Source organism: Chlamydotis macqueenii, chromosome 2 (genome assembly GCF_036417535.1).
Source record: "Chlamydotis macqueenii isolate bChlMac1 chromosome 2, bChlMac1.mat, whole genome shotgun sequence".
In the NCBI taxonomy this organism is placed as follows: domain Eukaryota; kingdom Metazoa; phylum Chordata; class Aves; order Otidiformes; family Otididae; genus Chlamydotis; species Chlamydotis macqueenii.
In genome coordinates, this window is record NC_141557.1 from 805967 (window position 1) to 822775 (window position 16809).

At 54.3% G+C, this 16809-nt stretch overlaps 1 protein-coding gene across 2 annotated transcripts in view; it reads left to right on the forward strand.

Annotated features, from left to right (window-relative positions):
- CCDC12 (coiled-coil domain containing 12) overlaps window positions 1-1715 on the forward strand; it is a 35417-nt gene extending 33702 nt beyond the window's left edge. For both annotated transcript variants that reach the window (XM_086741687.1, XM_086741688.1), the window contains exons 5-7: window positions 81-115; window positions 507-583; window positions 870-1715. In XM_086741687.1, coding sequence (XP_086597813.1) covers window positions 81-115; window positions 507-583; window positions 870-949 — 192 coding nt within the window. In that variant the 3' untranslated portion in view covers window positions 950-1715. The remainder of the gene's footprint in view (window positions 1-80; window positions 116-506; window positions 584-869) is intronic.
- The last annotated feature ends 15094 nt before the right edge of the window (window positions 1716-16809 follow it).

Consider the following 16809-nt stretch of genomic DNA (forward strand, 5'->3'; position numbering starts at 1 on the left):
ACGTTCCCAACCGCTCCGTGCCGGGTCCAGGCTTGAACCTTGCCTGCAGCTCTCACTGGGTGTCTCCTCTTCCTCCCTAGGATTTGGCAAACCTGGCCCCCAGGAAGCCGGACTGGTGAGTGCCCGTACAGCCCCGCTCCTGCGAAAGGGGGGTTGGCATCAGTGGTGGGTTACCGTCACCTCGAGGTTGTCCAGATTGGGTTAAAAGTGCTAGAAATGGGAAACCTCGCTCTGCTGTTGAGGGAGACACAGGGAACGGGCGTCCTCCCTCTTCCTGCTTCCGCCAAGACTCCGCTGATCCCTTTGGGGTGCTTGTCACCGTGGTGGCCTCAGTGACAAGGGATGCTCTGGATATCGGGTTGCTTTGGCGGCGGACACGCGCTCCGCTCTGCGGTGCTCACAGGAGAGCGGAGTTTCTCTCCCACTGGGCAAGGTGTAACACGGCCCCTGCGCTCCCGTCTGCCTGGCGCGAGGATTCGTCCTGACGTTACCGCTCTCCTCCCTAGGGATCTGAAGCGAGATGTAGCCAAGAAACTGGAGAAGCTGGAGAAGAGGACGCAGAGAGCCATCGCTGAGTTGATACGTGCGTTACGGTGCCTCAGGGATGCCACACGGGGTCACCAGTTGTTCCAGAGGGATTACACAATCCTTACTGGGAGCCTGGTGCCCCAGTTGGGCTGGGGAGGGACTGGTGGAGCTTGATCCCCTTCCCAAAAGGCTCTGTGAAGCTGTGGGTCCCAAGTAGCTTCCTCAAGGCTGCTTGGTTTGCGTGACGGAAGGATGGTTTGTGGGTTCGGGGGCTGCAGTTTGGGTCCTCCTCCCTGTGGGTTCCCAGATATCTCTCAGCCGCTGCTGTTTCTTGCTTGCAGGAGAACGATTGAAAGGGCAGGAGGAGGAGCTGGCGTCCGCCGTGGAGTCTGCAAAGCAGGAGGGGAGCGACTCCGACTGAAGAGGTCCAGCCGGCGGCGTCGGGCACGGGCTCTGCGGATCTGCCTCTGCCAGCGCCGCCGATCCCGTTGCTCTGGGGTGGAGGCGCCTCGTCAACGCGCTGCTCACCAACGCTGTGCCGGGGGCCCGTGAATCCTACCACGCCCGACGGAGAGGGGCAGATCCGAGGAGCCCTGCTCTCCTCTGTCGGACTATGGCCGGCCGTTGAGGAACGCTTCACAGAGAGCTTTTTGGAACCACGGAGGGGCTGATGGGAGCAGGACAGACACCCACGTTGGCTCGAACCTGCGCTGCCAGGACTCGGAACGGGGAAGATGTGGGCAGAAGGACTGGTGCTGGAGGAGGTAAATTCAGAGTAACTCTCCTTTCGCTTGGTGTGTAAGCAAGAAGTTGCCCACGCAGCCTACAGCCGCCCTTGGAGAGGCACGGCCACTTCCCGGGCGACTGGAGCTGCCTTTTTCAAGGCGCTCGTTTCTGTGGAAGAGCCGGCGTAGCCGCCACGCGGGGAACAACGCGATCTCTCTGCTGGCTGTGAGTATTTTGGAACACCCACGGTCACACCCAGCGCGTGCAGAGTAATTGCTGCGCGGCTCAGGACCTGCTGGCCACTCTGCGTCCACCTGAGGTCAACGTGGGCTTTGTTCCGTTCCCTGAAGCTTCCTGACGCTCCAGACTGTGCGGCGCGTACCGCTCCTCTGTACGTTTTATAATTGCCCAAGTTTTGTCCTTAACCAATATTTTCATAATAAAACCATCCCGTGGTGGAAGGAGTTGTCACTTGTTCTGCAGAGGGCTGGGTGGAGGCATCTCCCTTGTGTCTCTGGGGACTTCAGACCACCGTTTGCTGGTCCCTGTCCCCTTCAGTTCCCTGAGAGGGGAAGCAGGAGGGCTTCAGCTCATGTAAATGTGAGGTGGCCACGCTGTGGCTACAGCAGGTCAAGCACGGCCTGACCCAGCAGCCTGGGGTGACGCCAACCCCATGCTGCTGGAAGAAGTGAGCGGGTGGGATGCTGCAGAACTGTCCCTGCATCTTCTCTGGGAACATCTGGAGATCTTGCAGTATGGGGGCCTTGGCCAGGCTTGATTGCGCAGGCTCCTGGATCCTCTCTGCTTGATTCAAAAGTGTTTTTGTCCCGAGGAAGAACATCTCCTGCGTGTGGCTTTGAGGGGCGATATTTACCGAGGAGGTCACCTGTGATGAAAACAGTTATTCCTGTTAACGAACGCGTCCTGCTGCTTCTAAAAGCTTGTTGAGAAGAGCTGCTGGGGGACAGAGGTCCTTCACGCGGCAGCAGCCTGCCTTGGAGGGGGATGGCATTCCTGCCTGTGATGGCTGGAGCCACCGTCTCAGCTTGTCACCAGGTAGACCAGGTCCCCACGCAGGACGAGGACAGTCCCAGCCGTGCTAAATACGGACTGGTGGGCGCTTGTCCTTCTGCCAGCATCTGCTGCTACTGCCCACCGCTACGTGGTTGCGTGTGGTGAAGACGGTGGAGGGGCTTTCCACCTGCCAGAGCCCCGTTCCTGCTTCTAGATGCCCTCTTTCACAGAACAGAATCACGGAATGGTTTGGGTGGAAAGGGCCCGTTACAGCCCACCCAGCCCAACCCCCCTGCACGAAGCAGGGACATCTCCAACCAGATCAGGTCGCTCAGAGCCCCGGCCAACCTGGCCTGGGATGTTTCCAGGGATGGGGCACCCACCGCCTCTCTGGGCAACCTGGGACACTGCTCCACCACCCTCAGTGTAAAAAACTTCCCGATGTCTGATCTAAATGTCCCCTCCTTCCAAGAAGGTCTGTCACCGAAGGTGCAAAGAAGGTGCCACCCAGGTAGGGGCAGGTGGGTGCTCTGGGCCATCAGGTTACGCTGCCCTGTGGGTCCGTCATGGAAAACTGATGGATCTGCTGACCGGGACGTCCTCAGCACTGGGCAGAGCATGTGGTGATGCTTCAAGGATGCTTAAAAACGGACTCGTGACAGGGTTGGCTTCGCCGACCAAAGCGGAGCTGCCAACGATGGAGGTGAGTGTTCAGTGATCGCATCACCACGCGGGTGTGTCTGTGGCTGGTTATTCATGACCTGGGCCACCACGTGCCGTCACGCGCGTGTCTTCGTGGGGAGAGGAATTGGGAACGTGAACAAGCGTCCTCCGTGGCGCCACGGCCTCCTCTTCGTGAAACGCCCTGTAGATGTCAGCAAATCTCCGTGCACGAAGCCGCGTCGCGTCCGGCTGGTCCCAACCGCTGGACCATGTGCAAAGCCCAACTTCGCATCCGGCTGGGATGCTGCTGCGCTCCTCCGTCCGCCCGGCCGTGCCGTGCCCGCGCTGCCCTTCCCTCCCCGGCTGGAGCTGGGCCCAGGCAAACCTGTGCTCCATCTGGCAGCAGAAGCACCTTTCTTCTGCGTCCCCGCGGCAGAGCAGCCTCCCCTGCCTGGGCTGACGTTTTTTCGGCTCGTTTGCAGTGGTTTCAGCCCCCTACAAAAATTGAAACCACCTCTTCTGATCCAAGGTGATGTTCTCCAAAGAACAATTTTCTCTCAGCTCTCTGTGAAAATGCTGTTTGTAAATGAAAAAGCAAAACGTTTTCTTTCGGGACAAGCCAAAATGAAACATCCTGAATTTTCCCTTTCCCATATACTTCCTGCTTTTATTCCAGCCTGAAATTAAGCCAGGATCAGCTCCAGACCCCTGAGCTTGGAGACCCAGCTGCGAAAGGGGAGAAGCCAGTTCCCAGCCAGATGACGGGATCCACAGACCCCAAACCTGCGTGCGGGAGCTGGGACCTGCTGCTGGGACCTGCTGCTGGGTGCTCCCGTCCCCACGGCTTTTGGGAGCATCCCTGCTGTGGCTGTGCTGCCGGCTCAGAGGCGCTGGCCCAACCGCGGTCTCTTCTGGCTGGAAAATTCTTGCCCTGAGTCTTTGCTTTGCTGAGGAGATGGATTCTTCTCTCTTTCTAACAGACAAATTATTTTCTGTAAACCTTCAAAGGTTTTTCCAGCCCTGCTCTGGTCCCCGTGGGGAGCACACCTGTAAAGAGTGACCCGTCCCCGAAACTGAGTGTGGACGTCCCCTTCCCCGTGGGCGGTGGCCGCATCACCCCGAGCAGAGCCGTCCTTGCAGGACACGAGGGGCTGGAGTGGGATGAGGGGGAGGAAGAGCAGGATCAGGCCTATTTTGTTCTCCAACGGGGCCTCGCAGTGAAGCGTTGCTTGTCCTGGTACAGGACTGGGACCCCGTCGTGAGACTGGGATCCTGGTGTGGAACTGGGGTCCTGACAGAGGACTGGGATCCTGACATGAGACTGGGATTTCTGCATGGGTCAAGGGTCTCAGAATGGGACAGGGATCCTGGCGTGGAACTGGGGTCCCAACAGAGAACTGGGGTCCTGGCATGAGACTGGGATTCCTGCATCGGACAGGGATCCTGGCATGGGACAAGGGTCCCAGAATGGGACAGGGATCCTGGCATGAGACTGGGATTCCTGCATGGGACAAGGATTCCTCCATGGGACGGGGATCCCAGCACAAGACTGGGATCCTGGCGTAGAACTGGAGTCTCAACAGAGGACTGGGATCCTGACATGAGACTGGGATTCCTGCATGGGACAGGGATCCTGGCATGGGACAGGGGTCTCAGAATGGGACAGGGATCCTGGCATGGGACCAGGGTCCCAGAATGGGACTGGGGACCATGCATAGGACAGAGATCGTGGTATGGGACAAGAATCCCAGCGTGGGACAGGGATCCCAGCATGGGACTGGGGTCCCTGCGTGGGACCAGGGTCCTGGCATAAGACCGAGGTCCCAGCATGGGCCGGCCGTGGGACCCTGGGACTAATCCCCCCTTCCCTGCAACTAATCCCCCCTTCCTTGCGGCATTCCCTTCCCAAGCCTGGGGGAAAGAGGAGCTGGGAGACCTGGGGCACCTGGGTTGTCCACCAAACTCTGCATCCCATGGATTTGTTTTATTCCCTGGCCGAGTGGCCAGACGGTGAGGGGTTTTCAAAGGTTGTGCCCCAAGCCCATGTTGATCCTCTAGACCTTTTAAAATCCCAAAATGCTTCTCATGGCCCAGAAGCACTTTCACTTAACGACGTTTTTTCTTTTCACATTGCAGGTGTCCCAGAGACCCAGCTGAAGCCCTCTCAGACAGCGCCGTGCTCTGTGCTCATCCCGTGCCGGTATCCTCAGGGTGCTGCCGTGGCGGAAACGCTCGGGGAAGCAGCCCCGGTTTGCTTTGCCTTGGTTTCCCTGGATGAGGGGAGCTTCTCTGAGAGCCGGGCTGGAAAAGGAGGACGAGACACAGGAGAGCCCCAAGGATGGTGTCGTAGTTCAGCCCCGATCGGGACCAGACTGCGCAGTCTCTCTCTCACTCCCCCACCCTCCCAGAGAACAGGGGGAGATGATATAAGGAAAAACGGCTCGAGGTTTGAGATAAGGACAGGGAGAGATCCTTAAAGTTACCGTTACGGGCAAAACAGACTCGACTTGGGGAAAAACACTCATTTATTTCTAAAACTAGCAGGAGAATGAGACAGGGAACAAGATAACCTCCCCCCACCCCTCCCTCTTCCCAGGCTTAACATTATCTCTGCCACCTTCCCCCCCTGAGCGGCACAGGGGGGAAGAGGGAACGGGGGTTGCGGTCAGTTCATCACGCGATGTTTTACGCCGCTGCTTCATGGCCGGGGGAAGAACTCCTCACATTCCTCCCCTGCTCCAGTGTAGGGTCCCACCCCTACGCCACAGTCCTTTGTGGAACTGCTCCGGCGTGGGTCATCTCTTCCATGGGGTGCAGTCCCTCCAGAATGGCTGCCCCAGCGGGCCCTCCATGGGCCACAGCCTTCAGGCATCGACCTCCCCTGGTGTGGGGTCCTTCATGGGCTCCGAGTGGATCTCTGCTCCTCCGTGGACCTCCATGGGCTCCAGGGGGACAACCTGCACCATGGTCGTCACCACAGGCTGCAGGGGAATCATGGCCAGGAGCCGCATTACTCCTCCCCCTCTTCTTCACTGACCTTGGCGTCTGCAGCCGTTTCTTTCACAAGAAAAGTTCTTCACAACAGGCTGGCAGACGCCTCTCAGAATCTCTTCACATCATCCATCTCATCTCCTCTCCTTGCAGCCGGGCTGAGTTGGGCCCAGTCGGCCGCCTGGCAAGAGGCCAGAGGGTGAGGCCTGCAAGGCCCATGAGGCTCGCGCCTCCCCCTCTGCGCCGGTGCCCCTGCTCAGCTTCTTCACATCTTCTCTTCTCTTTTTTTTTTTTTCCTGTTTTCCCCTTCTTAAATACGTTATCGCAGAGGCGTTATCACGGGACATTCTGCTACCAATCGGTTCGACCTTGGCCAGCAGCGGGTCCCCCCTAGACCTGTCCAAGACCACAGAACAAAGGGGAGCGACTTCCAGCAGTTTCCTACAGAAGCTGCCACCTTAGGCCCCCCCTCACTAAACAAAACCACAACAGATGGGGAGGTAATTTGGCTTGAGGTGGTTGGCAGAGCAGATAGTGGGACCAGAATTAATGATTTCTCAAGCAAAGCAGATCAGAAAGGCCAGGGGAGAACGGTAAATAAATAACCCAGCGAGATAATCCCTTCAGCTCCAGGGAAATCAAAGGCTTCACGTCCATCCTGTGCCTCCTGGGGGATTTCTCTGGATCGCTGCGCTGATGCTCCGTCCACACCATCTGATACCGGAGGAGCCACCTCATCGTTGAGCTCCTCTGGACAGAGCTGCTTTTCATGCCCAGCTTTTTGACATATGGGAAGCGGTGGCCCGTGTGGGTCTGCAGATGTGAGCTGGTCCTTCTGGAAACCTCAGGGTGCTTTGGAGCGGACGTGGGGAATTTGGTTCATTGCGTTCTCCTCTTTGCAGAGTGGTCCAACTGCCTCTTCCTCACCAGTCCTGCTTCTCCAAGTGGTCAACAACGGCATGACATCGGCATGACATGGGATCTGCTGTCCTGGCAAGAGACCTTGTCGTGGCTGTTGTCTCCTTTGGGTTGAGAGTGCTGCAACCTGCAGTGATTCCCTCAAACCCAGACCCCTTTCTGGCAGACACCCGCACCTAGCAGAGCCGGTAATAACTCATAACCCTTAACTCATGCTGATGTGGTGGCAATGTGGGGGAGATGCAAGGTAAAATGAAGCTAGAAGTCCACAGTGCCCTAGCTGGGTCTGATGCCACGGCCCGTTGTCCCATATGTTGTCTGTAGAGGTTGGTGGCACCGATGGGGATGCTCTAATCCAACCCCTGCTCAAGCAGGGTCAGCTGGAACAGGTTGCCCTGGCCTGTGTCCAGCTGGATTTTGGACAAATTCATGTGTCTGATGAGGAAGCAAAGGGGTGCAGGAAGGAGTTGCTGTTCCCAGGACCAGACCCAGGAAGCTCAGCTATTGGCTAACCCAGAGTGGGACCACCATGGCTTTGGCAGAAGGTTCCTTCCAACACAAACCACTCTATGATTCGATTCTGTGATTCTATACGTAGAAGCGTTGTCCGTGGAAGGCAGACCGGTGGCCTGGTCTGGAGACTGGCGCGTACTCTGAGACCAAACACCTTGCACCTCCTTTCACAGGACATGCCAAACTGCGCACAACTCTTTAATGTTGACATCATATTTTCGTAGAGTGACCATGCTGTGGTTTGGGCAGCCCTTGCGATGTGTCCCGCTGTGGAAACCGCCCTTTTCTGCAGAGGGCGACCTTTCTGGAGGGCCTTGCTCTGGCCGTGGGACAGCGTTTGGCATCCCGTGCGCCCACAATGCGGAGCTGTGGCTTCCGTGTGAGTATTTACCCGCAAAGCACTTGCGGCTTGCGGGCCGTTTCGGATGTCGCGTTGCTGCCCTATTCTTTCAGCAAGAGCCTGTTTTCAAATCAGCTGTGAATATTTTATGGGCAAATTTTCAAGCGAGCCTGGGATCCTTCAAAAGCAGTCTTTCGTGGCTAAAGAATAGAAGTGGGTAGGAATCAGATTGATTTTTTTTTTTCTGTTTTGTGGGAAATTTCATGATTTCGGATAATTTTCTCCAAACCAAACCAAATTCAAAGCTCTCCGCAAGATGAAATAAAATTAAAAAAACATGTTGGGCCAATCAAAATGCCATTCAGAAGCTGAGATGCAAATTCTGTGACTTGCTGATGCCGTAAGTCATCTCTGTTAAAACGCTTCTTTTGGTTTTTGGGTTTTTTTTTCCAGAAGCTATGCAGGATCTTTGCTTTTCCCAGCGCTGGGAGTGAACCGGTCTGTGGTGGATTCACCACCACCAGCTTCTGTTGGAAGGACTCTGGGTGGTATTACTGATGCACCCAGGAGAATTAGCCCACCCATCCCTGCCCTGTGCGCTCATCTCCCTTCAACCTTCACGGCCTTGTTTTGGAGGGCAAATCCAAGACTGCAGATCCTCTATGAGTGGTTCAAGCCGTATTTGCTCCTCACACCTACTGATGGGAGGGAGTGTGGTGAATCTGGAATTTCTTGGGTTAGACAAAACCTTGAAGAACTGTCATGAAGCCCAGTGTCCCAGGCCCACCAGGACTGGGCATCTTGGTACAAATATTTGAACGTGAGAGCGTTGGATGGACGTGGGTTCAGGAAACAGAGCGTCATTTGAAAGGCGGTTGACGTAATGCATCCTTCTCCCACCTGCCATGAGAAGATGAAGGCTATTTCTTACAGTGTAAGTCCTCAGAAATATTCTAAGTGCCTGATTTGCTGTTTCTTTCGAAAACCCGCAGTGATCATCACCCCGCATGCTCTAGCAGTGCTCACAAGGAGGCCAGTGCCAACATCAAAGAGGAGAGAGGATTGTGGGTTTGAAACTTGAGTTAATGACATTTATTTAAGGTGCAATCCGAACAATGCTCTCCGCACAGCCAATATGTAACAGCAGGAGAATTAAGTGTGAATGGTATTTATGCCGTGTCTGGCCTGAGCCAAGGTGGCAAACCCTTTTTAGAGGAGGATGTTCACGGGACATCAGCCAGATGCTTGACCTGGATGGCAACCAGCTTCTGCTGTGAGCTGAGGGAGACTTTTTTTTCAGGTTGTGCATGTGGAAACTTGCAAATTTGTAGTCCAATGCTGCTTCTGATAGGCGTGTGGCTGCACGTCCTCCAGCCCTGATGGGTGACCATGCTGGAGGGGCTGGCTGACCAAGGCTCCGGGTAATGTCCATCCATCACTGAGGAACTGTGTACACCTCCGTCTATCAAGTGTAACTCTCCCAAACTGAGCATTTTTTTCATAAATAATTAAGCAATTCTTGACTGATTTACTGTGTCATGATGTGCTAGGTGCCATGTATTTTTTTTTTCCCCATCAGGTTACAGCCTCTGCCTGGAAATCGTTATAGAAATAGCTGCAGATCCTTCCTATGACTGGGAAAATTCAGTTCTTACTTCTCTACCTCCTAACAAACAGGTGATGGACTCTCCTGTCCCATTCTTCATGCCTCATATGTAGAGGTATGTCCAGGTCCCAGTCTTGGACTATATTTGAGGTAAAATTGGACTGGAATTATGAATCAGGGAATTTCTGCTGTGCGGACGAAGTCTGGTTGGTCACCACTGTCTGTTCTCTGTTTGTGTCAGGCGCTTGCATTATTTATTTAAGAGTTTCTTTGTGCGTCCGTCTGCTTGTGTGAGTTTTTCCCATTCTGTTTTTGCAACCCCTCTTTGCTCTGTGGTTTCGTTTGGGGACTTCCCATCTTTGGAAGCCGTATTTCAACTCGAGCTGTGTTCGTAGTGCCCAGGGGCTGGGAGAAATTAGGCATTTCAAAGGCAGTCCCGGGTGACTGAGACATGAAGGAAAGGAGAGGGATCTCATGGCTCGCGCTTGACTGATGATAACTCTCCACGTTCATACCTTGTGGTATGAAGGACGCTGGAGGACATCCTTCCCGTGTGTTGGGATCTTCCTCTCTTTGATGACTATCTTGGCCGAGGGCTGTGTTTGAGAAGCAAAGGAGGTTTTCCAGGGTTGGGTCACCTTGACCAGCCCAGGATTGCATGCTTGGTGCAAGTAGATGGATGCCCTAAGAGAGGGCATCTCCTTGCCCAGGAGAGCAAGGATGAGCCATCAAGAGAGCTGCTGTCAAAAGCCAAGGCACTGTCTTCCCTACATCGTGGAGGACCCAAACTCCAACCCATGGCCTTTTGGGGGCAATTGCACCCTGCCCACCTTGAGGACAGCACCCCATGAGTGAGGCCTCCTCTGGGGAAGGAGGAGTTACTGCAAGACTTTCCCTGAGTGGAAGAGGAAGACAGAAGAGACCTCTTGAGCCTCTCTCCAGCGGCGATGGCCTGCTGTTCCCAGTGGGAGGAGGATCCTCCCGGCTGGTGACAGGGAGCACAGCTGCCTGCTCAGCGGGAGACTGCTCTTTGATTTTCTGGGGTATTACTGCCTTCGCTCTGCCTCCTCTCTGCGATTTATTTGGGGACATCTTGTTTTGGTTAAGGTCCTTGAGCTCTGGGCTGTGCAGAGCTGCTGAGAACTGCCCATTGGCGAAGCACATGAATTATTTTAATTTTATCTTGGCTGCCTGGAGGAGCTGAGAAATGACCTTTCGTTGGACGATGAACCAGCTTACCTCCCTGCACCCCTTAGCAGCATCACTGGTGAGTCGCAGCAGCCCTCCATGCATAATTAAGCTCATCTTGATTTACTGCCCGTGCAATCGTTACAAGCTTTAGAAGTGGATTTACCTAAATCAGATTAAGCCACTTCAGTCGAGTAGGAATGTCCTCACAGGGTTTTAATGCAGTTTAACTAATCCACCGCCGACCTTAACTCAGATTAATTTTCCCCAGTGTCCCTGGGGATATGAGCCCTCAGAATCAAAGAGATCTGAATTTGCTTTAGGTTGATTTATTGTGGATGTGAATTTTGCAAACCAAATTACAGCCATTTGGACTTACGGGCAGCAGTAGGGGATTAACATGACTTAGACCGGATTGCCTCGATGCGCACCTTGAGCTGATTTGCACCAATCTCTCACCAGTGTAGATATCTCTGAGGTCAAACTTCTACCCAGCTCTGCTTTGTTGAGCGAAGCGCCAGGACCAAAGTGCTGTGGGTCCCTGAGCAAGGTGGGACGGGGCCCAGAAGAAGTGGGGAAAGCTCTCCTGGCTGCTGGTGTGCTCGGATGGACCTGCGACATCTGGAAATCTGCAGGCACTCCCTTGAAAAATGGAAAAGGTGGGCTTTATGGGAGGTGCCCTGTGTAAATATGAGCGGTGGGTTTGTGGGGAGGAGTGGTAGAGATGGGAATCATGGGAGAATGTTGGGGTGTCTTGAGGATGCAAAAAGAAAGGATCAGGAAACGGCAGAGGTTACAGGGGAGTCAACGAAAATGGCTATGGTGGCTTGTAAGTGTCGTGAAAGAGGCTGTGCTGGACTGGTACCACTCAGAGAGTGGCTACGGAGGTGAAGAGTAGAAGAGAGGCAACAATGGGCTGGGCAGACTCAGGAGAAGGAGGCAGCCTAAGAAGATCAGGTCCCAAGCAAGACCAAGGCTGGACAGAAAGTCCCAAAATGACCCCTAGAGGCTCTACCTCTGCTGATGTGAGGTCTCATAAGACCAATAATAATAAAAATAATGCTGTGTCTTTGGGTCACGGTCCTCTGAGAAGACTGACTGGCTCCTCCCCGGCCATCCTCTGGTCTTATCCACAGTCTGGCCACAAAGCCTTGGCTCTTCCCCTTCTCACCACAGCCAATACTAAATTAAACAGGGATGGCCCTAAGCGCAGTCAGATGATGGCCCAGACAGCTTCACGGCTGGCATGCACCCGCCAAGGGTTTGGGGCTGTGAGAAGAAACATTCCCAAACAACGTCCTGGCGGAGTTCAGAGGTGGCACAGACCAAGGACCAGAACCAATTTGCCCATTTATTTTATGAAGGAATGGGTTTAAGTGTGTGGACACCAGCTATGAGGTTCAACCTGGCTTTGGGTCAGGGAACAAGAACGTTGGTTTGCCATGGATGATGAAACGTTCGTCCCTTTGTAAGGTGAGGCTGTGAAAACCACTTAGAGGTCTCACCAAGCGCCTCTGAAGAGCTACATGAATTTTGATGCGTACCACTGTGGTGTTGGGGAGCGTGGAGTGGCTCTCACTTTGTGTTGGACATCTTCTACATGTTGAAGGACGGAAACAAGAACTTTCGGGGCATGAGTCCTCTGGTTTACTCAAAATGTCTCTTTGAGTGCGAGCTGGAGCAAAAGGAGGAACTAGGTTGACTGAATCTCCAGTGATTCTCAAAGGACCCCAGAAGTAATTAGTCCAGCTGGAAATGTGTTGGGCACACCTGCATGTAGTTAGATGGGCTTCATGATCCTGGGAGACCACGAAGCTCAGTCTCATGGCCCAGGTCATCATCTGCTAATCAACAGAAATCCGATTAGGGAGAAATGTTGGTCGAATGATTAATGAGAGGGGAGCAGACTGGATTCAGGAGCGTGTATTTTAGCTGCTGAGATCCAGAGTGGGATTTTGCCAACAGCTTGCTCATATATGCATGGAAATTCAGTAAAATACAGAAGGATTTGAAAAAATACATTTTAAACCTTCCTATTTCTGTTCATGTTTTGCTTGGCTGCTGCTCCATCCTGGTGAGTAGCTGGTTAATGGCCTGGCTTTGCTTTCCAGCATTCCAAGCAGCTGGAAGTGGCATGCGAAAAAAGTGAGGACCACGCACTGGGAAATGGTTCTCGCGCGTGGATGAAGTCCTCCTTCTTTCGGATTTGGCTGAGCGGTGCCCTTAGCCTTTATTATTGGTGTTAACATGACGAGGAAGAAAGGGTGCGATTCTTACTTGGGCTGAATTTCTGTTCTGTATGGTTTTGTGAACCAAGGGCGACGTGCGGAGCTGCCCATCTGCTTCCACCCCATGGGTCTGTAGATAAACATGTGGAGGGAGTGCACGGAGGACACAGGAGGGGTTGTGCTCGAGCTGCCTTGGGGCTGAAATCTCCTCCGTTGATGCAGTCTGGGATGGGATTCAGGTAGAGTGCAGGGGATGAGGTGGTGCTGGGTCGTCCCCCTCCTTCCTCGCCCGGAGGGGAGGTGAGGAGTAGATAATCGCTCATCTGTTGGGTGTGAACCATTTTGTGCTTTGAATTGTTGCTGGGCTCTTCGCAGACGCGCGGTGGGATGCTGCGTATTTACTGGTTGAAAAATGAAACGACACCCAACCAGCCTGTGCCTCGTCCTATTCCTGCTGTCTCCACATTCTCCATCCTTCTTCTGCCTTGCGTCGGGCAAGTCTGGCTCCTTCTTTGCAAACACCCTCTGCTGTTGCTGCTGCTCTCCCGACTTTTCTCGTTAATAACTTGCATCTGTAGGACAATCTGGTTTTCTCTGGTTGATTTGGAGCCTGATGGCTTCACTGCCTTTTACTGGCAAGTGTAGAAAGCGCTGATACGCTACAAAATTGACAACGGTGTCAGATACGGCCCCGCAGGACTCTCCTGGTCGCTTGATCCAGTTTATCCTCAGCCAATAAAATGGCCTTTTAAAAACTGTGGTGTTTCTTTCTCCTCTCCTTAGAAATGCCACCTCCCGCATCTTTTAATTGGGTTCCCTTCTGAGCTCTTTGCGCTCCGGCGTTGCAGAGTGCCTCAGCAGACAGTTGTCTTGACACCCCTCTGTTTGTCTTCTGTGAAACTGGGCATAACCCGCGCTGTCGGCCAGAATAAAAGGCAGCAGGGTGGGCCAGATTTTGATGGAGCCTTTGACGGCTGCGTGACACGAAGCAGGAGTGACCCTGGTGTGCTGGAGCAATTGCGCTGGTGTGGGATTGCTGAGCCAGCAGATCCTAGGGTCCTACCTGCTGGGATGATGGAGGAGGAGGCTTCATCCCAAGTCGTCAGCCCTTTGGGACCCATTTCTGCAGTGGTCCACGCCCACGGACAAGGTCAGGCTTTCAAGTGTCCGGCTGCTGTGGAAACATGAAAGGAAATGCCCATTTTTTTTTGACAGCCGCTGAAAAATCCTTTTGTGATGTCTCTGGCCAGACTTTTCCCAAGTTGAGAGCTTCTGCTGCCTGCCTCACGAGCTGAACTCACTGGAGAATTAGGACCATTGTTGCTTCTGGTAAAGAAAAGAAAAAGAAAATGCTCTTCTGGGCTGCCATCGTGACTCAACAGGTCCCCAAGCCTCCAAAGCAGGTTTCTGCAAAATTTTCTTCTGCAATCCCATCTTACAGAACTGAGCAGAGACTGTATGGCAGAATTTTGTTTCTTAAACATTTGAGATGCTTAGGAAATGCTGGGTTGTTTCCTAGGGCCACCTGAGATGCTCTGGACATGGCTTACGGATGGGGCTTGGGACCTCTGGGAGACCTGTGGCCATGGCAAGTGACCCTCTGTGATGGCAGGTGGAGGTGTGGAGGGATCCCGTGAGGTATTTCATACAGCCCAGGGTATTTAGGTGCGGGCGACTGAATGGGATGTCCACACATGGCACCTACGTTTGAGATGACCTTCAGGAGGGTCTTCTGACTCATTGGTACCTTCAGAAGGGATAAGCTGGCAAAGTTGGGGCTGATGTTTTCAAGAGTACCTAAAGCCCATTTTTTTAGAGAAATTTCAGCACCTACTTCTGGCCTCTGGCCACATTTCTATGGGTATAACCAGCAGCCAGGGGAGCTGCAGACCCCTGCAAAGCCACCAGCTCTGACCTTGTATGAGGGCTGGGTGCTGGGCCAGGTTGACATGGACGTGACAAGTCCTACTGATTTCAGCCCACGTTAATGCTGTTGTGCTGAAATGGGGTCAGGTGTCCAAGTGCCTTTGAGGAATATCAGAAGGATGTGGAGCTGCTGGAGAGGGTCCAGAGGAGGCCACGCAGATGCTGAGAGGGCTGGAGCAGCTCTGCTCTGAGGCTGGGCTGGGAGAGCTGGGGCTGTTCAGCCTGGAGCAGAGGAGGCTCCGGGGAGACCTGAGAGCGGCTCCCGGTGCCCAAAGGGGGCTGCAGGGAAGGTGGGGAGAGACTCTTCAGCAGGGCCTGCTGTGACAGGACGGGGGTGGTGGGTTTCAGACAGAGGGAGCAGGTTCAGACTGGATGTAAGGGAGAAGTTTTTTAGGCTGAGGGTGGTGGAGCAGTGTCCCAGGTTGCCCAGAGAGGCGGTGGATGCCCCATCCCTGGAAACATCCCAGGCCAGGTTGGCCGGGGCTGTGAGCAACCTGATCCGGTTGGAGATGTCCCTGCTCCGTGCAGGGGGGATATGGCACATACAGCGAAGAGGACACTTGCCCCGACTGCCCCAGCTCTAACTGATGGCTTTCTCTGGGACTTTCATGGGGTGAACAGAGGCAGAAAACCAGCTGGGGGTGGGGGGAGATGGGTGTGGGAAGCAGCTCTGCATCCCAGACTTCCCTTTTGGTGCTGCAGCCTCTGAGCTCAGCAGGACTACGTCCTCCCCTGCCGCGGGCTTGTTGCCGTGTCTGGGAATTTGGAGCAGGTGCCGGGGCAAATCCCACGGGCCGTGCACAGCAAAGACCTCAACGCAACACTCCACTGCCACAATTTTCCATTTCCTACTGGTACAGGCACGCCAAAACTTCCCAAGGTAATTCCTGCAATGTCGGCTGGAAGGGGCGAACAATAAAAGAACGGGGCAGGAGAACAAAACAACGGCAAAGTCCCAGTATAATTTTCCTGTCTGGAAGTTCGTTAACGTCTGTTAGCTGGCCGCAGCTGCTGGATTTATTTCCGTCACACCCCGCCGAGGTGCCAGCCGTGTGTTGAAGGTGTTCCCGGCACAACGGGACGGTGGTTGGAGCCAAGGGCTTTGCGCGAGAGCTCTGGGAGTCCCTGTGAGCGCAAGGCTGGGGCTGGATGGGGAAGGTCACAGCTCAGGACCAAGGTGCATTAGCAGAGGTTGAGCTTTACTTTTAGAGCTGGCGTTAATTTTTCTCCCTCCCTTCTCTATCCCGTCCCTCTCCGTGGGTGATGCAGGCTGGAGAGAGGAGGACAGAGAAAAGTTCTTCCTCTCACCAACCTTAATGAATTTTTGTGAAGAGGTCTTAGGGATGAGGGGGAGTTTGCTCCAAGCTGCCCTTTTTGCAATCACACAAAAAGCTGGACTATCACTTGGAAAAACTGAGGGAGAAAATCCCTGCTCTTGTGGGGAAGATAGAGACTCACAAATACAAATCCAGAAGGCCTCCAAAACCCTGAAAGTGGATGAAAAACTTGGGGAAAAAAAAAAAAAAGGCAAATAATCCAGACCATATCAGTTTAGGAGTCCTGAGTCTGAAAAGGTTCCGTGCGATGTGTTTGGGGGTGGCTCCCGACCTCTCCGTGGTGGCTGGGGAAGGTGTCCAGCCTGCTGTCCATCCCAGGCAGGTCCCCAGCAGGACTTCAGAGACCACCACCAGATTTTGGGCTCTTTCCCAGCCCTGGCAATCCGCAAGTGCCCAGAAAAGCTGCAGAGTAATACAGTGGCCGAAATTACCATCAGGCCTGGTGCAGGGTCCCTGCTCAGTCCCTTCAGGAGGTGGCTGGCAGCTGTGCTGGGGACTAGGAGACAGTGTTTTGCCAGCCTCAGCATAAAACAATTCTCCCTGATGCCCAGTCTGAATCTGCCTCCCTCTGTTTGAAACCCACCACCCCCGTCCTGTCACACCAGGCCCTGCTGAAGAGTCTCTCCCCACCTTCCCTGCAGCCCCCTTTGGGGGGCCGCTCTCAGCTCTCCCCGGAGCCTCCTCTGCTCCAGGCTGAGCAGCCCCAGCTCTCCCAGCCCGGCCTCACAGCAGAGCTGCTCCAGCCCTCTACTCATCTGCGTGGCCTCCTCTGGGCCCTCTCCAGCAGCTCCACGGCCTTCTGGTGCTGGGGGCTCCAGAGCTGGACGCAGC